The 20,945-nt window shown below is 34.7% G+C and overlaps 1 protein-coding gene across 2 annotated transcripts in view; it reads left to right on the top strand.

The window, feature by feature from the left end:
* LOC110033646 (conserved oligomeric Golgi complex subunit 3) overlaps window positions 1-20,945 on the top strand; it is a 121,776-nt gene that overhangs the window by 14,028 nt on the left and 86,803 nt on the right. For both annotated transcript variants that reach the window (XM_020737697.1, XM_020737696.1), the window contains exon 7: window positions 18,233-18,310. In XM_020737697.1, coding sequence (XP_020593356.1) covers window positions 18,233-18,310 — 78 coding nt within the window. The remainder of the gene's footprint in view (window positions 1-18,232; window positions 18,311-20,945) is intronic.

Genomic DNA, 20,945 nt, shown 5'->3' with positions numbered 1-20,945 from the left:
ATCTCCTTTCTTCATCTTTTTTTCCATATAACTTCTTTTTTAGGCATGTTCTTTCACTTTATCTTAACAAAAGAATTTGTCAATTCTTCAACTATTAAAATTTTTTCTAGACTCTTTAATATAAGTTAAATTTTTTTGCACTTTAATATCTTCAAGTGAAATTCTCTGGCCTGAATTTGAAATTCATTTCCTCAACTTTGAAATTTGAAATATATCATGGATGTCTGACATATCAATTGGTAAAACTTGCTCGTAAACAACTGGACCAATCATTTCTATAATTTCGAAATGATCGATATATCTAAGACTCAACTTGTTTTTCTGAGCAAATCAGACTGCATCATTGGACCGACTTTTAACAATACGATCGCTAAATTTAAATTCTACAACTTGGAGCTTTTGGTTATAATATTTCTGTTGTTGATTCTGTGCTGCTTTCAGTCCGTCTCTGCTTAACCTAAATTTCTCTATGGCTTCATCAACTAACTCAAGATCTAATCTTTTTACATTCGCCCACTTCAACCAAACTTTGTGGAACTCTGCACTTCTTGCCTTATAGTGCTTTAGAGGGAGCCATTTTTATATTGGATTGATAGAAATTATTGTATGCTAACTCGATCATCGGAATGTGATCTTCCCATTTATTTCTAAAGTCAAAAACACAAAGCCTCAATAGATCTTCTAATACCTAAATTAATCTTTGTGATTGTTCGTTGGTTTGTGAATGAAATGCCGTGCTAAAATGCAAATGCGTACCCAAACCTTCTTGAATACCTTTCCACAATCTGGACGTGAATCTTCCATCTCTGTTAGAAACGATAACCTTATGAACACCATGCAATCTGATAACTTTCTTGACATACACTCTGACTAACTTTTCAACTGAATCTGTTTCTTTGGTTGGTAAAAACTAAGTTGACTTAATTTGTCTGTCAATAATGACTCAAATACTATCGTGACCCCACCTAGACATGGGAAATCCCATAACAAAATTCATAGAATTATCTTCTCACTTACATTCAGGTATAGGCAATGATTGTAGCAATTCATTAGATCTTTGATGCTCAGTCTTTATAATCTGACAAACCTGTCACTTTAACACATATTCCATAACAATTTTCTTCAAACATGGTCACCAAAAGATTAATTTCAAATCATTGTGCATTTTAGCGATGCTTGGATGAATTGCGTAGCCTAAATGACGAGCGTCATGTAGAATTTCCCGTTTCAAATCAGAATCAACATATACTCATAATTATATCTTGTTTATGATAATACCATTTTCATCAATAGTCATAACCTCTTTCATGATTGAAGTTATTTCAGGAGTTTCAGATATTCACTGTTAACTCTCTAGCAGCTTTGATTCTATCTATATGAGTTGGTTGCATGATCAATTAATGCAAACACCAACTATCTCCTGGTCTTTTGACTTTCAATTGCAGACATCAATTTCTTTAATCGATTCCATCTCTCGATAAATAATCTAGCTTGCACTACATGTAGATTTACAGCCAAAGCATCATCAACTATATTTGCTCGGTAATGAAAATATTATATATCCGGATCATAGTCTTTGAATAACTCTAGCCATCTCCTCTACCGTAGATTCAACATTTTTTTTGTGTAAAATTATACTTTAAACTCTGATGATCGGTGAAGATTTCGCACCTCACTCCATACAAGTAGTGTCTCCAAATTTTGTGAGCAAATATCACAACAAATAACTCCGGATCATGCGTTGGATAGTTTCTTTCAGGCTTCTTCAATTTTCTTTATGCATAGGTTTACTCATTTATTTTGTATTAGAACACATCTCAAGCCTCTAGAGGATGCACCATTGTAAATTTGGAATCTTTCTATTTCTGTTGAAATAACTAATATTATTGCAATATTCAATTTTTCTTTAGTTCTCGAAAATCTTCTTCGCATTCTTCATTCCACTCAAATGTCATGTTCTTTCTCATTAATTGTACAATGAAAATACTATTTGCCAAAATCTCTTAACGAATTTTTTGACTAAACCCAAAAAATTATGTATCCTTGTAAGATTCTTAGGCCATTCTACGATTTCTTTCACTTTCTGTGGTTCCACTGACATTCCTTATTGGTTAATGATGTGCCTTAATAATCCAATGCTCTGGTCTCAAAAAACTATATTGATTTTTTCTGTCTCTTTGATTCTTTGATCAGTTCCTTAGATTCTTTAGCTTCTTGAGGGATAATTACAAAATTCTAGCCTTTACTGGTTGCTCATTTCAGCGCTCTAAGCTTTCACCCTTGACTTGAGTTGAAGGCTTTTCCAAAAATTGAGTTTTGCTGGACCGACTACCTTCCAAAAAATTCCTTCACTGCCCCTATTCTTTAAATGTTGGACCTCTTTTATTCATGCGGACCTCGACTACCCACATTTATAGCACTTTTCTGAACCAATCAAGTTCTGCTCAAAATGTCTCTTTCCACATTTTTCACATATTCCGCAAATATGCCTTTCCGACTAAGTTTGCTTCTGCTTATTACCTTCAGATTTAAATTTCTTGCTATGGGGTTCTCTTCTATTTTGCCAAAATTTTTTGTTTGCTTGCCTCAGATTGTCATCACTAACTGAAAAAATTCAGCCCATTTTAAAATTTTCTGACTTTTTCAACTAATACTGAGAAATTATTGATTTCAAATGGCGCCAAAGTCAATCTCAACTGATCTCGATGGCCGCGTAGAAATCTGTGGCGTTTTTCTTTTGGGGTACTGCATAGTTAGGTGCATATATGGAGAGAAAAGTAAATTTTGCATCATAGTGCATAATTTTTTTGGACTCATGAGTCATATTGAAGAATTTATCTTGCAGTGTTAATGTGACTAAAGGTGGAATAATCCAATCTTTAAAGACTTAACAAATTTATCCCACTGAATTTGTGGAAGAGTTGTTTGCCAAAATTTCTCTCTATGGTGTGTTTGCCAATATTTTTTGCCATGCCTGTGGCTAGCACGACTCTTTTGTTCTCTCAACAAATCATACAATCCAAAATTTACTGATCTTTAATAGCCAATCTTCAGTAACTGTAGCGTCTCTAGAACCCTTGAATGTAGGTGGCTTGTATGTCTGAAAAATCTTCAAATGTCGATCAACTCATGCATTATCTTCAAATATGGGCCCTATTTTAGTAGAAGATTTTTCAATGTTAGCTATTTTGTCAACCACTTCTATATCAACTGAAAAATGCCCTATAACTCAATGACTCTAGATTCTTCATTTGCCATGTTTTGCATATTATTTATGATCAAGGTATTTCTAGCTTGTACTTCTTTCTTTGCATTTGGCCTATGAGTCTGGTTATCAATACTTTTTAATTTTTATTCAGGCATATTTATCCATATTGACATAATTTATTATTCAATACAATTTATTATATAATAGTTATGTCGTGCATGCATGGTACCTTAAGTTATATTGGTTACCTACCCCGGATCCATTATTTTATAGCTTCGTATAAATCAATTCATAATTGATTTTCTTACTTCTAAATCCAACACTCTTCTATCATTAGTTTCATCCAATAAACTCTCTTATGCCACTTTCTGTCACACCCCAACTGCTCCCCCTGAGGGTAAATTGTGGTGTGACTGAGGCGGGCGATTGAGTCAGAATAAATTTTCATCAACATTTATCCTGATTTACAAAATCAGAACCTAGTGGGTCAATAATCAGTCTACTATATCAACGCAATCATACTTATTTCATTTCATTTTATATTTCATTCAGATAGTTGAAAGCGTGAAAATCATATCATTAAAACATATATATAGAGCTGCTAAATCTAAAATAAGAAAAGTACGTACCAAAAAATTTGTACAATCTCCTAAAATTATGAAATGCAAAAGCTGTACACGTCAAACTAGGCTACTTGCCTTGGTGTTTTTTTACCCTTCTTGAAAGTAAACAACGTAAAGTGAGCTACAAAAATACTAAAATAAGATTTTATAGAAGGAAAAAAACGTGCATATAAAATAAATTATAAAAGAAGCTCAATTCACATTAACATGCCACAAAAACGAGCATGGAACATGAATTTATAACAGAATGCAAATTAAAGCAAACTTAGCCATTTATCATCATAGAAACTATTATAATACTTATCTAAATGCCTAAATGTCAGTGTGACTCCTTAGTAAAAACCGGTTATAAAAAATGCATTTTTGTTTTCTTGACAATTTAGTGATTTCTATCTAAAAATACACCTGATCAACATATTGGGCTATTGAAAATGGATGCAAGAGCTCAAAGACATATACAATTAGACATATCAAATAGTAGAACTGCACGTAGAAAATTGAGAGAGGAAAACTATCTCTAACCGTTGGGGATGTCCTTCAGCTTCTCACCAGAGCCCTAAAATCACCAGGAGATAAAGAAACACGCCTCAGTAGCCCAATCTAACTTAAAACTCCAAAACAAACAAAAAGGATCCATCAGTCGCTTCACCTGTTGAATCGAAAGAGTCTTGCTCGCAGAACCCCTAATCGGCGACAGAGCTGCGTACCTCTCAACAGACTTCCTGTCCCTCGAAGGCCTATCCAACGGTAACGCCTATTCATGTAACTCTTGTACATATCTACAACATATGCTACATTATGTTATAATCATATAAAACATGTAAAAAAATGTAGGAATGCAGAGAATCATGACTACTGTGTAAAGTATGTATTTTATTCATTCATGTCTAATCATAATGCTCATTCATAAGTCATAAATCTAATAATAAAAATGTCACTTGTAATTATATAAACCTCAACTATTTCCATGAATGTCATATCATGAGTCATCACTTAGCCTGAAGGTTATATAAACCTTTGATAAAGGTTTGATCCCTCCTAACATAACAATTATCAATAACCCCCTGGTACTGGCGGTTCTCTACATTTCGTCTCAGTATGTTCTCAACGGTTCTAGTAGTTTTGTCTCCGTTTGACTGCCGAGACTTGAGAATCCCATCGTTCCATATTATCTGTACTTGCAAGTATTCATGTAATATGTTTTCTAAAACATCACTTGTGATATTTCTTAAATCATAATTCCCATAACAAGTATTCATCGTATGCATTATATGCATGAAACATAGTAAACGAATAATTACAAGCAAAATCATATATATCGTACAGATAATTACAAACATTATAAACGAATAATTACAAGAAAAATCATATTCATCGTATGCATTATATGCATGAAACATAGTAAACGAATAATTACAAGCAAAATCATAAAATTGATAATTGATTTTATAAACATATTCATTATATTCATATCAGAGTAAAATCATATATATCGTAAGAGAAAAATCAAGTTTGCATTCATATAATCAATGCAAGTTTTCATCCACACTATGCAAAAAATTATAAATGCAATAGTGTCAATAATGATGACATGAAAAAATACAGAGTTATTTTTCTTAAGTTAACACATGATTATTTTACCCGAATTGATGAAACAAAACTACAATGAGTTGCCCCAAGCTCGTCTCGAGCTCGCTGTCAACTTGAAATTCACAAACCTCGAGGATTTTAATAAATTCTTGGCTTAAATCGTGATTTACCATTAACATAATTTTTTCACATCAAATGGGCTTCTCTGCATGAATTCTTAGTACAAATTACATCAAATCATCTCTTTCTCCCCCCTAACTCGTGCTATGAATTTAGCTCGAAGATCATTAATTGCTCTAAAATTGATTCAAATGTTGGCTTGGATTGAGATAAGATTCAAATAAACGAGCCGAAAATAAACGAGCCAAAATTGATTCGAGTTTTGACTCAGACGTGATCAAATCAAAATAAATGAGCCGAGTTACGAGCCAAAATTTTGGATCAAATTTTTTTTGGAGCAAACCCCAGTTCGGCTCGAAATTAGATTGTTAAAATCTTATTAATGTTAGGATTGCAAATTTAGCGAATTTAACTTGACAATCATTAATCGCTCGAAAATTGATTCGAGTTTTGACTCAGACGTGATCAAATCAAAATAAATGAGCCGAGTTACGAGCCAAAATTTTGGATTGAAAATTTTTTTGAAGCTGATTTTGAGTTGACCTCAACTTAGCTCAAATTTGAATCGTTAACAACCCTACCCCCAACCTTCTCTCATCTTGATTTCACTGATTTCCTGCTAATTGTCCATACCGAAGCCCATAAATTGAGTTTGTAGTCTCTACGCAAGCTCTCCTCTCACTACAATGACTGGAAACGAAAAATTGCACTGATTTGTGGCAAACGTCAAAATGAGTGAAGAAAGGAATGCTTGAAATATCATAAAAATGGAGCTTCTTCTTTCCAAAATTTCCGTGAAACTTCAAGCTGCGAGCTACGACTCCCAACCTGTCGCGCGGCTAGGGCTACTACAATGTCGGATCGCCAGAGCTCTTCCAGGCATGAGAAACCGAAATCAAGGAGAGGGGAAATGAATGGAATGCATCATTTATCTATGGTCCCTTAATTCTTTAATCGTTTGATCCATCAGACCGACACATGCACAGTTATGTGCAGGGAATTTTGACTGAGAACAGTGAACTGAGATTAAGGGTTTAATTAGATGATTAATTAAGGTTATTTGAGCTTATGCTTGGTAACAATTTATATCTCCCTATACATTTTCAATTAATGTATAGTGATATATAGCAAATCGACGGATTTAACGTGTAGCAATTTTAATTGTTTCGGTCAAATTTTGGGAAATGTGAAAATTGAGATATATTTTAAAGTTGCCAAAATTATCTGTTTCTCAAAATTAGGTGTTAAACGCGACCTTTGACATCTAATCATGGCTACCGTTTTTGTTGAGGATTAGTTTCTTGTTGCCTGTTGAGGCCTCTTAGCTACAGACATTCCATTCCTGAAGGTGATCCGTCCTCTCAGTTGTGGATCTTCTTGAAGGCGATAGTGCTTCCTTGTCATCACTGGGACTTTCTATCTGGGCTTCCTCCATTGGATTTTCTCTCAAGTTATATATCCTTGTAAGCTTTCACTATCTCCCGCTTATGCCAAAGAGGCTGCACAGGTTTTCTTTTTGTTACCGCCTTTCCATAGCGACAACCCAAATATCAGTCAGAACCCGGCAGGCTGCCGAAAATCTCCTCTTTCCCGCAACCAACACTCTTTGTTTAGGTTGCAGGCCCTCTATGGAATTCTCCCTGCAGCGGGAATCCCATGCTACAGGCCCTCCTCCACAGGACTTTGCTGCAGTCAGGAAACTGCTCTTCCTTGGAACCTGGAACCTCTGTTGAAGGCCCTCTTCTACTAGCATCCTTTCTCTGTAGCAGTAGCAGAAGGAACTCCTCATGTTCCCATACGCAGAAAGCGACATCAAGAATCAGCCACTCCTCTCCAATTTCTTCAGGCCTGCATCTCCTCATCTCCCTGCAACCGCTTCGCCTTGCTGCAGGCCCACGTCTCCATACCTTAGAGACAACTGGAATGGACTTCTCCAATGCAGGCCTTTTACCATTGATTTGATTTTTTGCTATATACGGAACAAGTTTTTCTTTTTACCAAATTTATCTCTAGCCATCATTCGTCCTCCAACTTGTTCAATCACGAATGATGGCTGACAATACTATTCTCAGCATTTTCTTTGCTCTCATTTGAGTTTTTAGAATTGCCAAGTTCTTGCCTTGTCATCTTATCAAAGAAACCTTCTTCTTTCGGGCCTTCTATTTGTTTGATTATTCTCTTCAATGGTTATGATTTTTGAGTTCTTCCTTAGGATGCTTTTTACATAAAGTCTCATCAAATATTGCAATATACTTCATAAAAATGGTCTTCCTCCCACTAAATTGTCAAGGCAGTAAATTACAATATTTCATTATGTATTGTTGTATGCAATTCTTCTATCTTCGTCTTAGTTTCCATCATCAATATCATAACTCATATTTGTAGCCAATGGGAGAAACATGAGCCATCAATAATCTTTTTAGTTATGCTCATGCCATTCTTGAAAAGGCAAATTTCTCAAATTTCAAGCACTTCCACATCAATGCATATGACAACAAATTTCAATATGTGATGATAATATTGTTTGTGTTATTATACTTCTAGATGGACAAACACTTTTCTTAGTAATTCATCCAACCATCTACCTTATCTACATATGATTTCTATTGATTTAGAAAAATACTTATGATAAGGTTCCAAAACAAGTCCTTTGAAGAGTTTTAGAGAAAAAAAATGTGTTGATATGGCTTATATTAAATTCATTAAATATATGTATACTAGCGCTGTTACTTATGTTCAAACAGAATGAGGTTTGACCAAGTATTTTCCTATTTTAGTTGGATCACATCAGACATCGACTTTAAGCCTATATTTTTTGCTTTAGTTATGGATGCTCTTGCTGGACATTTACGGGAGGATGTGTCTTGCTATATGCTTTTCACTGATGATATACTTTTTGTGGATAAGACTAAAGAAAAAGTTCAGGAGGAATTTAAATTATAGAGGTCTACATTGGAGTCTAAAAGCTTTCGTTTGAGCAGTTTTAAAAAAGAATACAAGAATTGTAATTTTTGTAGTAGTAGCTCTAGTGATAGAGTTATAACTATGAGTGATCAAATCATTAGAAGGTGTGGACGTTTTAGATATCTTAGGTCTATTGTTCAAAGTGATGGTTATATAGATGGGGATAGTATTAGTAGAATTCCAACTGGTTTGTTGAAGTGGAATAATGCATCAGCCCTATTGTGTGATAGAAAATTACCTTTTAGACTTAAGGAAAATTTCATAAGATGATGGTGAGACATGCAATGCTTTATGGTACATAATGTTGGCATTTTAAAGAGAAACATAAAATAAAGTTAAGTATTGCTGACATGAGAATGTTTACGTGCATGAGCGAGTTGACACTTAGAGACAAAATGCACAATAAATCTATCCGTGAAAGAGTTGGTGTAGCTTCGACGACAGACAAGATTAGAGATAGTCATCTCAGATGGTTTGATCACATTAAATGTCGATCATCTGATGTGGTTCGGAGAGTTGATGTTTAGATTCAACTTATGTTAAGAAAGACAAAAGTAGACCTAAAAAGACTTGGGCATATTTTATAAAAATAATCTTAATCTATTAGAATTAAATGAAAAATTTTTACTTAATAGGACATAATAGAGAAAAATGATTCATGTAGCCTGCCCCACGTAGTGGGATAAATACTTGCTGTTCTTCTTGTTGCAAATTACTCTTTGAATGGAAACATACAAAGTTTGTGGCATTTTGGTCGATTTTTCTTCTCTCTTATTATCAATTTCCATGAAAAACATTTTGGAGGGGTTAGTGATTTTTTTCTTGATCCATTGGACAAGGAGGAAGATACGTTGAGGTTGAAGTATTTCAAATACATAAATTAGTTAGGAAAAGAGTTAATTTATTTACCCAAGTTGGAGCGATTTATGATAAATGGAGGAAACAAACATCAATCATTAGCTTCCTCAAATAAGTCATTTTGTCAATCAATTATTTTAAAGCTCATGTAAACAATTTTATTTATATAGGAAAATAACTCTAAATTGCGGATGTGATTACTCTTATTTTTATCACATATGATCTAAGAAAATTAAAATAAAAAGAAATAATGAAAAATTCAAGCTAAATTGATATAGGCCCCAAATGGCTTGAAAAATTGTCTGATTCAACTCATTTTTTAATTTAATACTTGTTGTGATTGAAGAATTGGAGCTCGATGGCTGATTTTGCTAAATGATCAACAAACATGGGCTGTACTACTTCAAAACACTTCCTTCCTTCTCCTTTGAATACACCACACATTGCTCTATTTCCATAGTTTGCTAGCCTAGAAATAGCAATATCAGCTAGGTTTGAGTGGTAGATGATTTTATGGAATTTCAGTTTTTTGATTAGGTTTTTTACCATGCTTCTGATCTAGTTGGCCCTCCTTTGCTACCCATGAAGAGGAATGAGAGGATTTGGATCTCAAGGGATTTTAGGTTTCAATCAATATTTTTCATAATTATTGTGGAATTCTTAGTTTAGTATCTTAGTTTTATTCTCTTCTTATTATTTCATCTTTCTTTCCTTCTTGAGTTATGTTTTCTTTTGTAAGTTATAATTAATCTTGCCCTAGTCTTTCCTTATTATATAAGGAAAAGTTTTAATTTGTTTATTGAAATAAGAAAGTGCATTTTTCTCCACCTTGCTTTATGGTATCAGAGCGAAGAAACAAATCCTAGTTGTCCTTCGCTAGGGCCTCTCCCTGTAGCTACGAGTTTTTGCAGGCCCTCCACTGAATCTTCTTCTTGTAGCTAGATCTTTGGAAGCATCTCCCTTCAAGCTTCTCCCTACAGGCATTTGGTAGATTGACGCCTTTGCGATGGCAATCATCACGCCGTTCAGTCATGAAGGCATGCATGATAAAGATCTGCACGCCGCAATCTAGTTTTCACATCTGTGCGTGTTCCGATCCTCTGCTTTCCAGCGACCTTTTGTCACGATTGTATCACACTATGCCACGATCCCGTCGACATCCAGTTTGTCAGAATCTAAAATCCAGCAACTTCTCAGAAATTGAACCTATTAACATCCTCGTATGGTGTTGTCCGCCTGAATTGTCACAAAAAACTCCTTGAGCGAACAGAGGAGCGCAAGAAGCCTACGACCATCCAAACGTTCCTCACTGACTGACCTTCCAGACTTGCCTCTCCGTTTGGTCCTTCCCAACCTTCTAGTCGTTCGCCGTTCAGTAAGCAACACAATCAGCCATGAATTCTTTCCAACCCTAAACATGCATATGACTCATGATAAAGTACGACATGAATATTAGTTCTGAAGAGATGAGAAATTCTGTCCAACCGGCCCTGAAACTTTTTCATTTTATCACAAATCATAAACTCAATGGTCATAACTTCAATAGTCTCAATCTGTGCTTTTCTACATTTATAGAAAAGGAGAAGACGCAGTTTCTCAGTTCACTAATCCTAAACATTGCTCGTGGAAGATTAATGATCGCATTGTCATATCTTGGTTGATCATTTCTATGACCACAGAGATTGGAGAAACTTTCTTTCTTTACATGACGACATAAGAGATTTGGAAAGCATTTCATGAGACTTAGGGTTTGTTTGGGGCAGCTGCAGTTTAATAATAAGCTGCTGCACATCAGCTACCAGAAGAAGCTATTGCGTAGAAGCTGCTCCGGATAAGTTAACTGTCTGTTTGTTTTTAACAGTTGGAAAACAGCTGTGCTGCAACTGTTTTTGGACAAATAACCATCATTCCCGTGCATAGTAATATTGTTTGTAACAAAATTATTCATACCAATACATTTTATACTTTAAAAGTAAAAATCCAGTGCAGAGTATTACAAAATAAAGATTGACACCTAACTTAACAGTGAGTAACATGATTACTAAAATTAAAAAAAAGTCTATTAAAATAATAATTAATAATATGATAATATTATTTTTAAAATACAGATGCGTATGTCATGAGTTAAGCTCTAGGGATACTCTCCATTCCCAATCACTCTAGGCGGTGAATCCTCAAACTTATCTGCCCACTGAAAATTGTCACAGTTTTCCGTGATTCTTCGCGAGCAACTGTAAAGCTCTCTCCCGTAGTTATGTGTCTGACATGAAGTTTGTAGGGAACTTTGAAGTCCACAGTAGTAGTGCAAAGGTACCAGAAATTTTTGAGCTCACATTTCTTGAATGCTTTAAAAAACATCCCGTTAGACATATCACAAGTAAAAATTTATAACATAAGTAATTAATTAAAAATTTATGCAACTGTGAGTTCTCAGAGAACTCAATATATACACCATCGAATCTGTCACTACAATAAAACAACAAACCTTATAAAAAAAGGTTCTTGGTTGCTTTTAACCCATGTAATACTAAACTTGTGTGTGCTATATATGCATATCACCGAAAAAAGTTATCCAGAAAAATCTAAAAAAACGTAGCACCAAAAAAAAAGAGAGGAAGTTAGTTGCCTTCATTAGGATTTTACATGTGACATAAACCAATAGCGACAAACAGACCATCCAGAAGAACCCATAAGGTCAAATGTCTCATCATAGACCTCCAAAATCCACCAAAATAAAATCAAATGAAATGCAAAAGGAAAAAAAACACTTACAAACAACATAAAAAATCAATACAATCAAATATCAAATACACAGGGAACAAAAATAAACATGAATTGTATAAAATACTAATACAATAAATAGTGAATATCTTCTGCAACTATTATAATTAATAGCATGATAAAAACTCCAATCACCCTCCAACTATTGCATTCGTAATTCGTTCCCTCAACTCTGCTGTCTCACTCACACCTTGCCTGTCATTAATATAGTTCTTGCGAACATTATTTTTGGTCTGTGACTTAGACTGTCCAAGACGGTACTTATATACTTTGGAACGGACATGTTCATTATCCGCGTTCGCCCTACGAAAGTTGATGTCATTATGGAAAAGTTGCTGCCGAATATAATTGTGGAGAGCCATCGTGACAATCATAATTTTCATTTGTTTGGGAAATGTGTAAGATGACATATCGTGAAGTATAATCCATTTCTTATTTCAAACACCAAAAGTCCTCTTAATAACACCGTGTAAGGGATAAATGTATTTTGTCGAATATTTCTTTCCTGTCCCGCGCGTCATTGCTGACTTGCTCAAAATCAGGTATTTGTATCTCGTATTAGAACAAAGCTTGAGATACCCTCGTTGCAATGAATACCTAACATCGACTAAATAATATTCACCAAATGTGAATTGAATGATTGATACTGAAGGAAAAAAGAATTGGAAGAGTAGTTCAGTCTCAAACGAACATTTGGGTGGATGTGAGAAGTTGTATTTGTTATTCCGTGTTTCTGATTTGAAAATTCATCTGTCACGTGCACTGCCCTCCTAATTGACCATAATAAAAGTAAAACACATGTTGAAGTTGCATACCGCCATGACATTCTTGGTCGGGGGCCCACAACGGCTGATGAAACCTTTTCATTATTTGAAATACATGCTTCAATGTGTGTTTCATTGATTGCTCCAATCCAATTCCAGAAAGATAACAAAGGGTTAGGTAATTACGATATTTATATGAAAATTGAATATAATAAATAAGAAAAATTATCTTAAAATGTGACATATACTGCACATCGTGTGATATACCTGTTGGGGCCCGTTTGAATATAGGATCTATTGGTTTTATGACTTGTGAAGAAAAACTGATAAGTGCACTCATCCCTACGGAGAATTATTTGTAAATTGTTTCGAAGGAGTGCTGGAATCGCTCCATAGCTGATCACATTAATTCATCATGCGATAATATATATAGAGTTATTGCCAACACCTCTCACAAAGTCGTTCTGGATGAGCCATGAAGTCGAGCCATGAAGTCCATGATGAAGTCCATGATTTCTGTGTAGTTCCTTAAACAAATCGGTGAATACCGCTTATGCCATGCATAACATATTGCTAAATTTCGTTAGGTGGCCCACACGCAACTCCGCAACACATTTGTCGCCAACATATGAGGATGTCATTCAAGGGGAGCGTTTTATGTATGAGTTATAATATTCATACGTCAAGCATACAACAGCCGCAACTCTCCATCTGCGTCTTTCTCTAGTTGAATCAATGTATTTCATTATCGAAGTGACTAACATATAAGCATCAATGAATTAGCTACAATCATATAAGATTACGTACAAAACTTACATAAACAAGTAATATTATAGAAGTAAATAGAAAATATAACGAGGAATGAAAAACTCCAAAGTAACATGCCCAAAGCAACATAAATACTCAAAGTGTCATGAAATACCATAAACAAATAGAAATGTATCACAAGAATCTAATTAAAAAAATGTCCCTCAAATGTCTCTGTTCCCATAAAAATAACGTAGGTAAGATGCTCTACGGTTAGCGAGCTTCACTATGAAAAACCTCTTTCCAGGTCGAATCTTCAAGCAACTTCATAAAGAGCAAATACAACGACCTGTCCTCGAAAATTTTTGGAGTTGCATCCATAATTTGCATAACCTGTAGGATAGAAGTTGCTTGTGATGTGCCGGAGTCATTAGTGCATGAAGCCATCAACCGTGAGATCTGACTTCTAAAGAAAGCAACCCTCACTTTCTTTTTTTTTCAACCCGTGGATGCTTTGGCCAGCTCGTGGACTCAACTTCACGGAGGTCCGAGCTGGGGTCTTCAATGGAATCACCTATTTGGTCAGCTCCCAAATATTTAGGGATTCCACCAAACCCCATCTCACTGGGAGTACATGCATTGTTGCTTGTTGACACACCTCCAAACATACGATCCAATTTCACCTCCAACTCAGGATTGATTCCACAATTTTTAAATTTTTGTTGCAACAAACACCGCCTACATTATAATATGTAGAATTTAAAAACAAATTAAAAATTAACAAAAATATAGGGCGACAATTCAAAAATGTTCACCACCAGTCTCTCTGTTCACTACTTCTTGGAAGCATCAATTGTTTGCTTTACCGGATCCCACCCGAAACTCGTTGATCTTCACTTCAATTCCTTCCAGAGTTTCCAATCTTTATTTGGCTGATCCCATTTATTTTTTAACTGTATTCTATCATATTTTATGCTTGTATTTTACTTGAATTTTCGAATAATATTTTGTTAGCCTTTCTTATTGAAATAGGTTGTCGCCTATTTCCTAGATTGGGCTCCTTGAGGCAAATGTCGTAAAATATTAATTTTATCTCTTTGTTCCACATTGCAGATGAACCGACCTCTCTTTTCTTAACCATTGTATTACTAGCATGAAAAAAACTAATTAACATAAATAGGAATGCCACTAACTCATCCACCACACCACCACCACCACCTCCACACTCCAACACCTTCAGACAAATACAATCACACTCTAACCACCACCTCCATAACTATACACCACCACCTCCACACACCACCACACAGACACCACTAGACACCACACAGAAACCACACAGACACCCACACCCACACCTCCACACAGACACAACCACCTCCACACCAGCACATCAAGACACGAGCACATTAAGACACCAGCACCTCCACACAGACACCACCATCTCCACACACCACTACACAAACACCATCTGACACCACACAAACACCACCTCCATACACCAACACGTCAAGCCACCAGCACAAACACCACCTGACACCGCAACACAAACACACCTGACACCACACAAACACCATCTCCATACACCAACACATCAAGCCACCAACACCACCACTTCCACACACCACCACACATACACCACCAGACACCACACAGACACCAACATTTCCACACAAACATCATCACCTCCACACACTAGCACCTCCAGACACCACAACCCCCACACAATAGCACCTCCACACAGACACCACAACCCCCACAAACCTTCACACAGACACTAACACCTCCACACACCAACCACACACGAATCACCATCGCACTACCTCATAACCAATGCCACACCACACCACCTTCTCAAAACCAAACACCAACCACCTCAAAGCCACCAACCACCAACATCAATAGCACACCACACCACTCCGCCATCTCCACATCACCTTTTCCCACAGCACACCACCACCTTCTCACAACCTATGACCAAAATCAACATCATCTTTCATCCATTTTTCAAATTCTCACAAAAACATCGTAGATAATGATTGAACCCCTTCCCATATTTTTTATTTGAGGCAATTATATATAGACACCCGAAAGATTGCTATCTACAAATGAATCACTTTCTTTCATTTGAGGCAATTACTAACAGGGCTCCCATATTTTTCAAATTCTCAGTGGTTACATACAGGGCACCCGAAATAGTGCTATCCACATACAGGGCACCCGAAAAAACCTACTTCGAATCCATATTTTTCAATTGAGGCAGTGACATACATGGCACCAAAATAGTGCTTTCTACAAATTAAGCTCTTCTTTCATCCATTTTGCAATGCAGGGACATACATGGCACCCGAAATAGTGCTATCTACATGCAGGGAACCCGAAATAGTGCTATCTACATACAGGGCACCCGAAACACCATACCTTGAAATTCTACAAAGCACAAAACTTGCAAAACCCGCAAAATTATCACAATAACCATAGATGAGAATGAGAAAGCCACAAAATGAGAATGCTCAGGACCGATTCCACAAAATTCTCACAAAACTTTACATACCGCAAATGAGAAAGCCACAAATCGCAAAGAGAAAGCCATTTCATCGAAAATGAGCACATGAATTTCATACCGCGCACAATAACGAAAGATCAGAGGGAAAAGAGAGGTAATATGTACGTGAAGAAATGCGGGCCGCGGGATCGAACCCGTGGCCTCGTAACATTGATTATTTAGGAACGTTACCGCATTGCTGTTTCCAAACGGATGAAACCATGTTTTTAAAACGCACCGTGCCAAAAAAGCTGCTCCAAACGGACCCTTACTTTAGTACCAAAAACATTGCAAAGTTGTTGAGATTGAGACAAAATTACATGAACTCCGACAAAAAGATTTTAGTGTGGCTCAATACTTCAACACACGTAGAAAGTATTTGTTACAGTTAGTTATGTATGATACTTATGTACGAAATTGCCCTTAAAATGCTATGTTATATAAAACAATAGTAAAAAAGAAGAGGATGATTAAGTTCCTTTTGGGTCTAGATAAGAACTTAGATGATGTCTGAGGAAGAATTATTGGGATAAGGCCTCTCTCTATCATGAGGGAAACCTTTGCTGAAGTTAGAAGAGTAGAATGTAGGAAGAAGCTCATTTATATTTTTATCACTAGACTATACATCTCTTTTGTTGTATAAGATGTGAGTCAACACATACAATCTCAAAATATAGACATTTGAAGCTATTATCTTACTAAGTAAAGGACTTGTGAACTAAATATGGGCATTTTAATGTGTCAGCCTTTTTTTATGTTGGCTACGTTGGACCAACTGGTGATAGAAAATCTGTATCTGGTTTATGTATGTTTGTTGGAGGTAACTTAGTCATAGTCACATTGAAGAGTAAGAAATAAACCGTGGCAGTTTGATGAGTGCTAAGGTTTTTTCTTGGATAATTTATTTTTTCAGTTGCTCAATCCATGGTCTTTATAGATAAAATACAAAATTTTTTCTCTAAATGGTGCTAATGGGATGTGCTTTATCAATATCAATTGATAAGTTGACATAAATCTTGATGCACTCAGTTTTGTGGGAGTTGGAAGGTCTGCCATCTTGCTCAAATCTCATTGTATATGATTGCCACAAACCAATTATGATCCCTTTAATCGAACAGTTAGAATTAGTAGGGAGCTAATTGTAATGCCATGCTAGTTGTAGAACATAACTGAAACTAAAAAAAATTAAAGCTTGCTAAAATTAATTGCTACTTTTTCTTACAAGTTGACTCATTTTCCTCGAATTATAGTTGACTCGAGTTAATGATAAATGCATTTAATGTATATGCTATGAAATATGTGTAACATATGTTGCAAAATATTTTGGCTATGGAGTGGAAGGTTAAGGGCTTTTGGGAAGGTGTTTTAGATGAGTGATTAATAAAAATGGAACTTGTCCTTGTAGATAAAAAATCAGTTTCTAGCCGACTTGGTTTGATTTTGAATACATCCGACATCAAATAATTTGAAGCCTTGTTTGCTCAACTGTAGTAAATTTAATTCGAGACTGAGTTCAAGTCGAACTGGACTCCAAAAATTTGTGTTTTGATCAAGCTATGATTGAAATTTTTAATTTTGTGTTTAGCCAAATCACTTGAATTCAACTTTATTTTGGCCCTGATGAGGTGTTCGTTACTGTATAGGGCCATTCTTAGGATTCAGCAGCATATGCTGAGTTTTCGGGTCCAGGTGGTTACCGGATGCACTACTCACTTTTTATTACACATTGTTATATATATAAAATACAGATATTTCACAAATTAAAATGTTTTTTTACATGCTACATTTTTTTGAGTTTTTTATTGTTAAACAATACAAAAGTTGAAGTTGTAGTACCACATTGTTGAAATTTGATTTATAAATTATAATAAAGTTTGATATAATATATTCATTTGTTTCAGATCGATTAAACTTAGTTGTGCCATTTTAATTTCGTCTTTACTCTTTACTTTCATAAATGTCTTTATTGCAGCTCATTAAAATTTTGGCTCAATTTGATTCAATAGATTGCACTTTTATTTAATTATTGCAGCTTCTAGAAAAGCAACGCTTGATAGATTTTGCTGAAGCTCTTCGAAGTAAGCTGGTCTATTTTGATGAATTGGAGAACGTAAGTATCAGTTGCTGCTTCCCTTCCAGCATCATATTCATATCCTTGAAATTTTCATTGTAGCTGTATATTTATATATGGATCGAATTCTTTCCAAATAAAATCCCCGGCTGCTAACTTCTACAAATTTTAGAGACTTCTGGCAATTTCTTATTATTCTAAAGATACAAATTGCAAAGCTTACGATGGAAATCAGACAGATAGGTGAATTTCTTTTGACTAGAAACTTTGTAAAGTTATTGTCAATTTCAAGATGATACACATGGCTTGGATTATTTAAATATTATTGGGAGCTGTTCACTATTTCTGATAGGAGGAATGTATTATTGAATGAACTCTTATACGTGCTAAATGAGTACACAATGCATTAGTTGTCGGTAATTAAAAGGCAAAATGTTGGTCCCTAAAGGGTATGGCATATTTTCATTGTTATGTAAGTTTCAAGTAAATCTCAATCAGTAGTATTCTGAAAACGCAAATGTAGCATTACAACTTTTACCTTACAATCTTTATCCAGTTAATGAATCATATACATGTAATTGAATATTGTGATCCTGATAAACCTGTTCTGAATTGTACATTGTTTTACAAACAGATCGCCTAACTATCTTCCCAATATTTTTTTAAGTTTTTTAAGATCATGTACATACCCATACATGCTGGACTTTGAACTCCGGACTTTGTGTGGGTAGAGACAAAGTATGTAAACATATCAAGTCAAGTGAACTGCACATGTACTAAGCCTTTTAAGATACAATAGAAATAATATTTAATGATGTGATTTTATGCTTGTATAAAATTGGTTGCTACCAATCAATATTTTCTACAAATCCATAAAATCAATGGAAGACAAGATGATTAAATTTATTAAAGATTTCTCATGAATAGATGGTTAAAATAGTAAACAATTTATTTAATTTTGGGGATCGATAGGTCTCATAACAGCAAGATCTTTTAATAAACTTTGTCATAAATATATGATTCCAATAGCACTCTTAGCTATAGTCAATCAAAAGCAAGTAGTGTTCATTGAACAACTTTCCTGTTAAAAATTGAGAAAACATCATATTTTTTTTTAGAAATTACTAATTATTATCCCGTAATTCATGATTCACTTTCTTTTTGTTTCAATAATATATACTACAATATTTGATCATGTAGTATACATGAAATATCAAGGAGTTTTTGACAATAAATGTAGAGAATGCATTTTGTGTATTCCATTTCAATATTAAAATTTCTGCAATATCGGAAAAAGCTTAATAAGAAATTATGAATATAATTAATTGCAAAATAATTATAATAATTTACAAATGGATGAGTAGGTAATAAAGTTTTTACAAATCAATGAGGTGACTGCGAAAGAGGACGGAAAGTGTGTTGAAGTCTTTGTGGGCATGGTTCCTAACTAACAAAAATTTATGCAGTTGTTTCACACTCCATTTGAATTGTATGAATGGATGTTATCCATTCCAAGTTTTGATAATTTTTGTAAGATTGTCCTGAATAAGCTTTTGATTAAACGCTCAGCAAGTTTTTCATTTGTGGTTATGAATGGAGTATATATTAGATCATTATCAAGCTTCGCCTTTATAAAATATCTCTTAACTTCAATATGTTTCTTGATCTTAGTGTTTGGGATTATGTGCAATATTGATGGCTGACATATTTTCATAAAAAATAGGGCCTAAGATCTTTTCTTTCAACCTTTAAATCTTTTGTAATAATTTTTGGCAAGAACAATTTGCAGTTTCTCTGTGCTGTAGATTTAAATTCACTTTTGGCATTAGATCTTGCTATCTCATATTTTTTTACTTTCTAAATCATAAGCTTTCCTCCAAAAAATGTACTATACTATGAAGCTTACCTTCTGTCAATCATATTACTTACATAATATATCTGTTTATACTTCGAGTGGCCAATTCTCCCCCCATTTGAATAAAATTCTTTTGCTTGATTTCCATTTAAATAATTTAGAATTCTATTTTATATCCTAAGATTTGTTTCTTTTGAAGTATGCATGAATTGACTCTCTAGACCAACAATATAGGTAATGTTTGGTCTAGTTTGTGATTAATAAATAAGTCTTCCCACTGGTCTTTAATAAGATATTTTAAGTATCTATGTTTTCTTTTGAAGTATCTGGAAGTTTATGAATGAATTTTATGGTGCTCTTGAAAAATTTGCATTCTCATTTCTCTTTTTCAACAGTTCGACTATGTATGTTGTGAGATGTCGAAAGTGTGTAACTTCAAGGCCAACGAATCATTCTAGTGTGTCTGATTCTTTGACATCAAGTTATTAGAACAATATTTTTATTTGAATCCTCCATCTTTTCCAAGTCACTATCAGTTATGATAATGTCTTAAACATAATGTAATAGTGTAGAGACTTCCTTTGAAGCTATATACTTCACCAATAATACTTTGGAAAACCTTCCAAAACTTGATTTTAGAAGTATTAATGTCTCCTTAAAATTTATTTGTATTCCATGTCGAGTATTACTTTGGAAAACCTTCCAAAACTTGATTTTAGATATTACTTCAACATATACAATCCCTTATAGCTTACATATCTTTTATTCTACAACAACAACAACAACAAGCCTTTATCCCACTAAATGGGGTCGGCTACA

Source organism: Phalaenopsis equestris, unplaced genomic scaffold, assembly GCF_001263595.1.
Source record: "Phalaenopsis equestris unplaced genomic scaffold, ASM126359v1 Scaffold001245, whole genome shotgun sequence".
Lineage (NCBI taxonomy): Eukaryota > Viridiplantae > Streptophyta > Magnoliopsida > Asparagales > Orchidaceae > Phalaenopsis > Phalaenopsis equestris.
The sequence above is the reverse complement of the archived record's forward strand: the minus strand, read 5'-3'. Positions and strand labels throughout refer to the sequence as shown.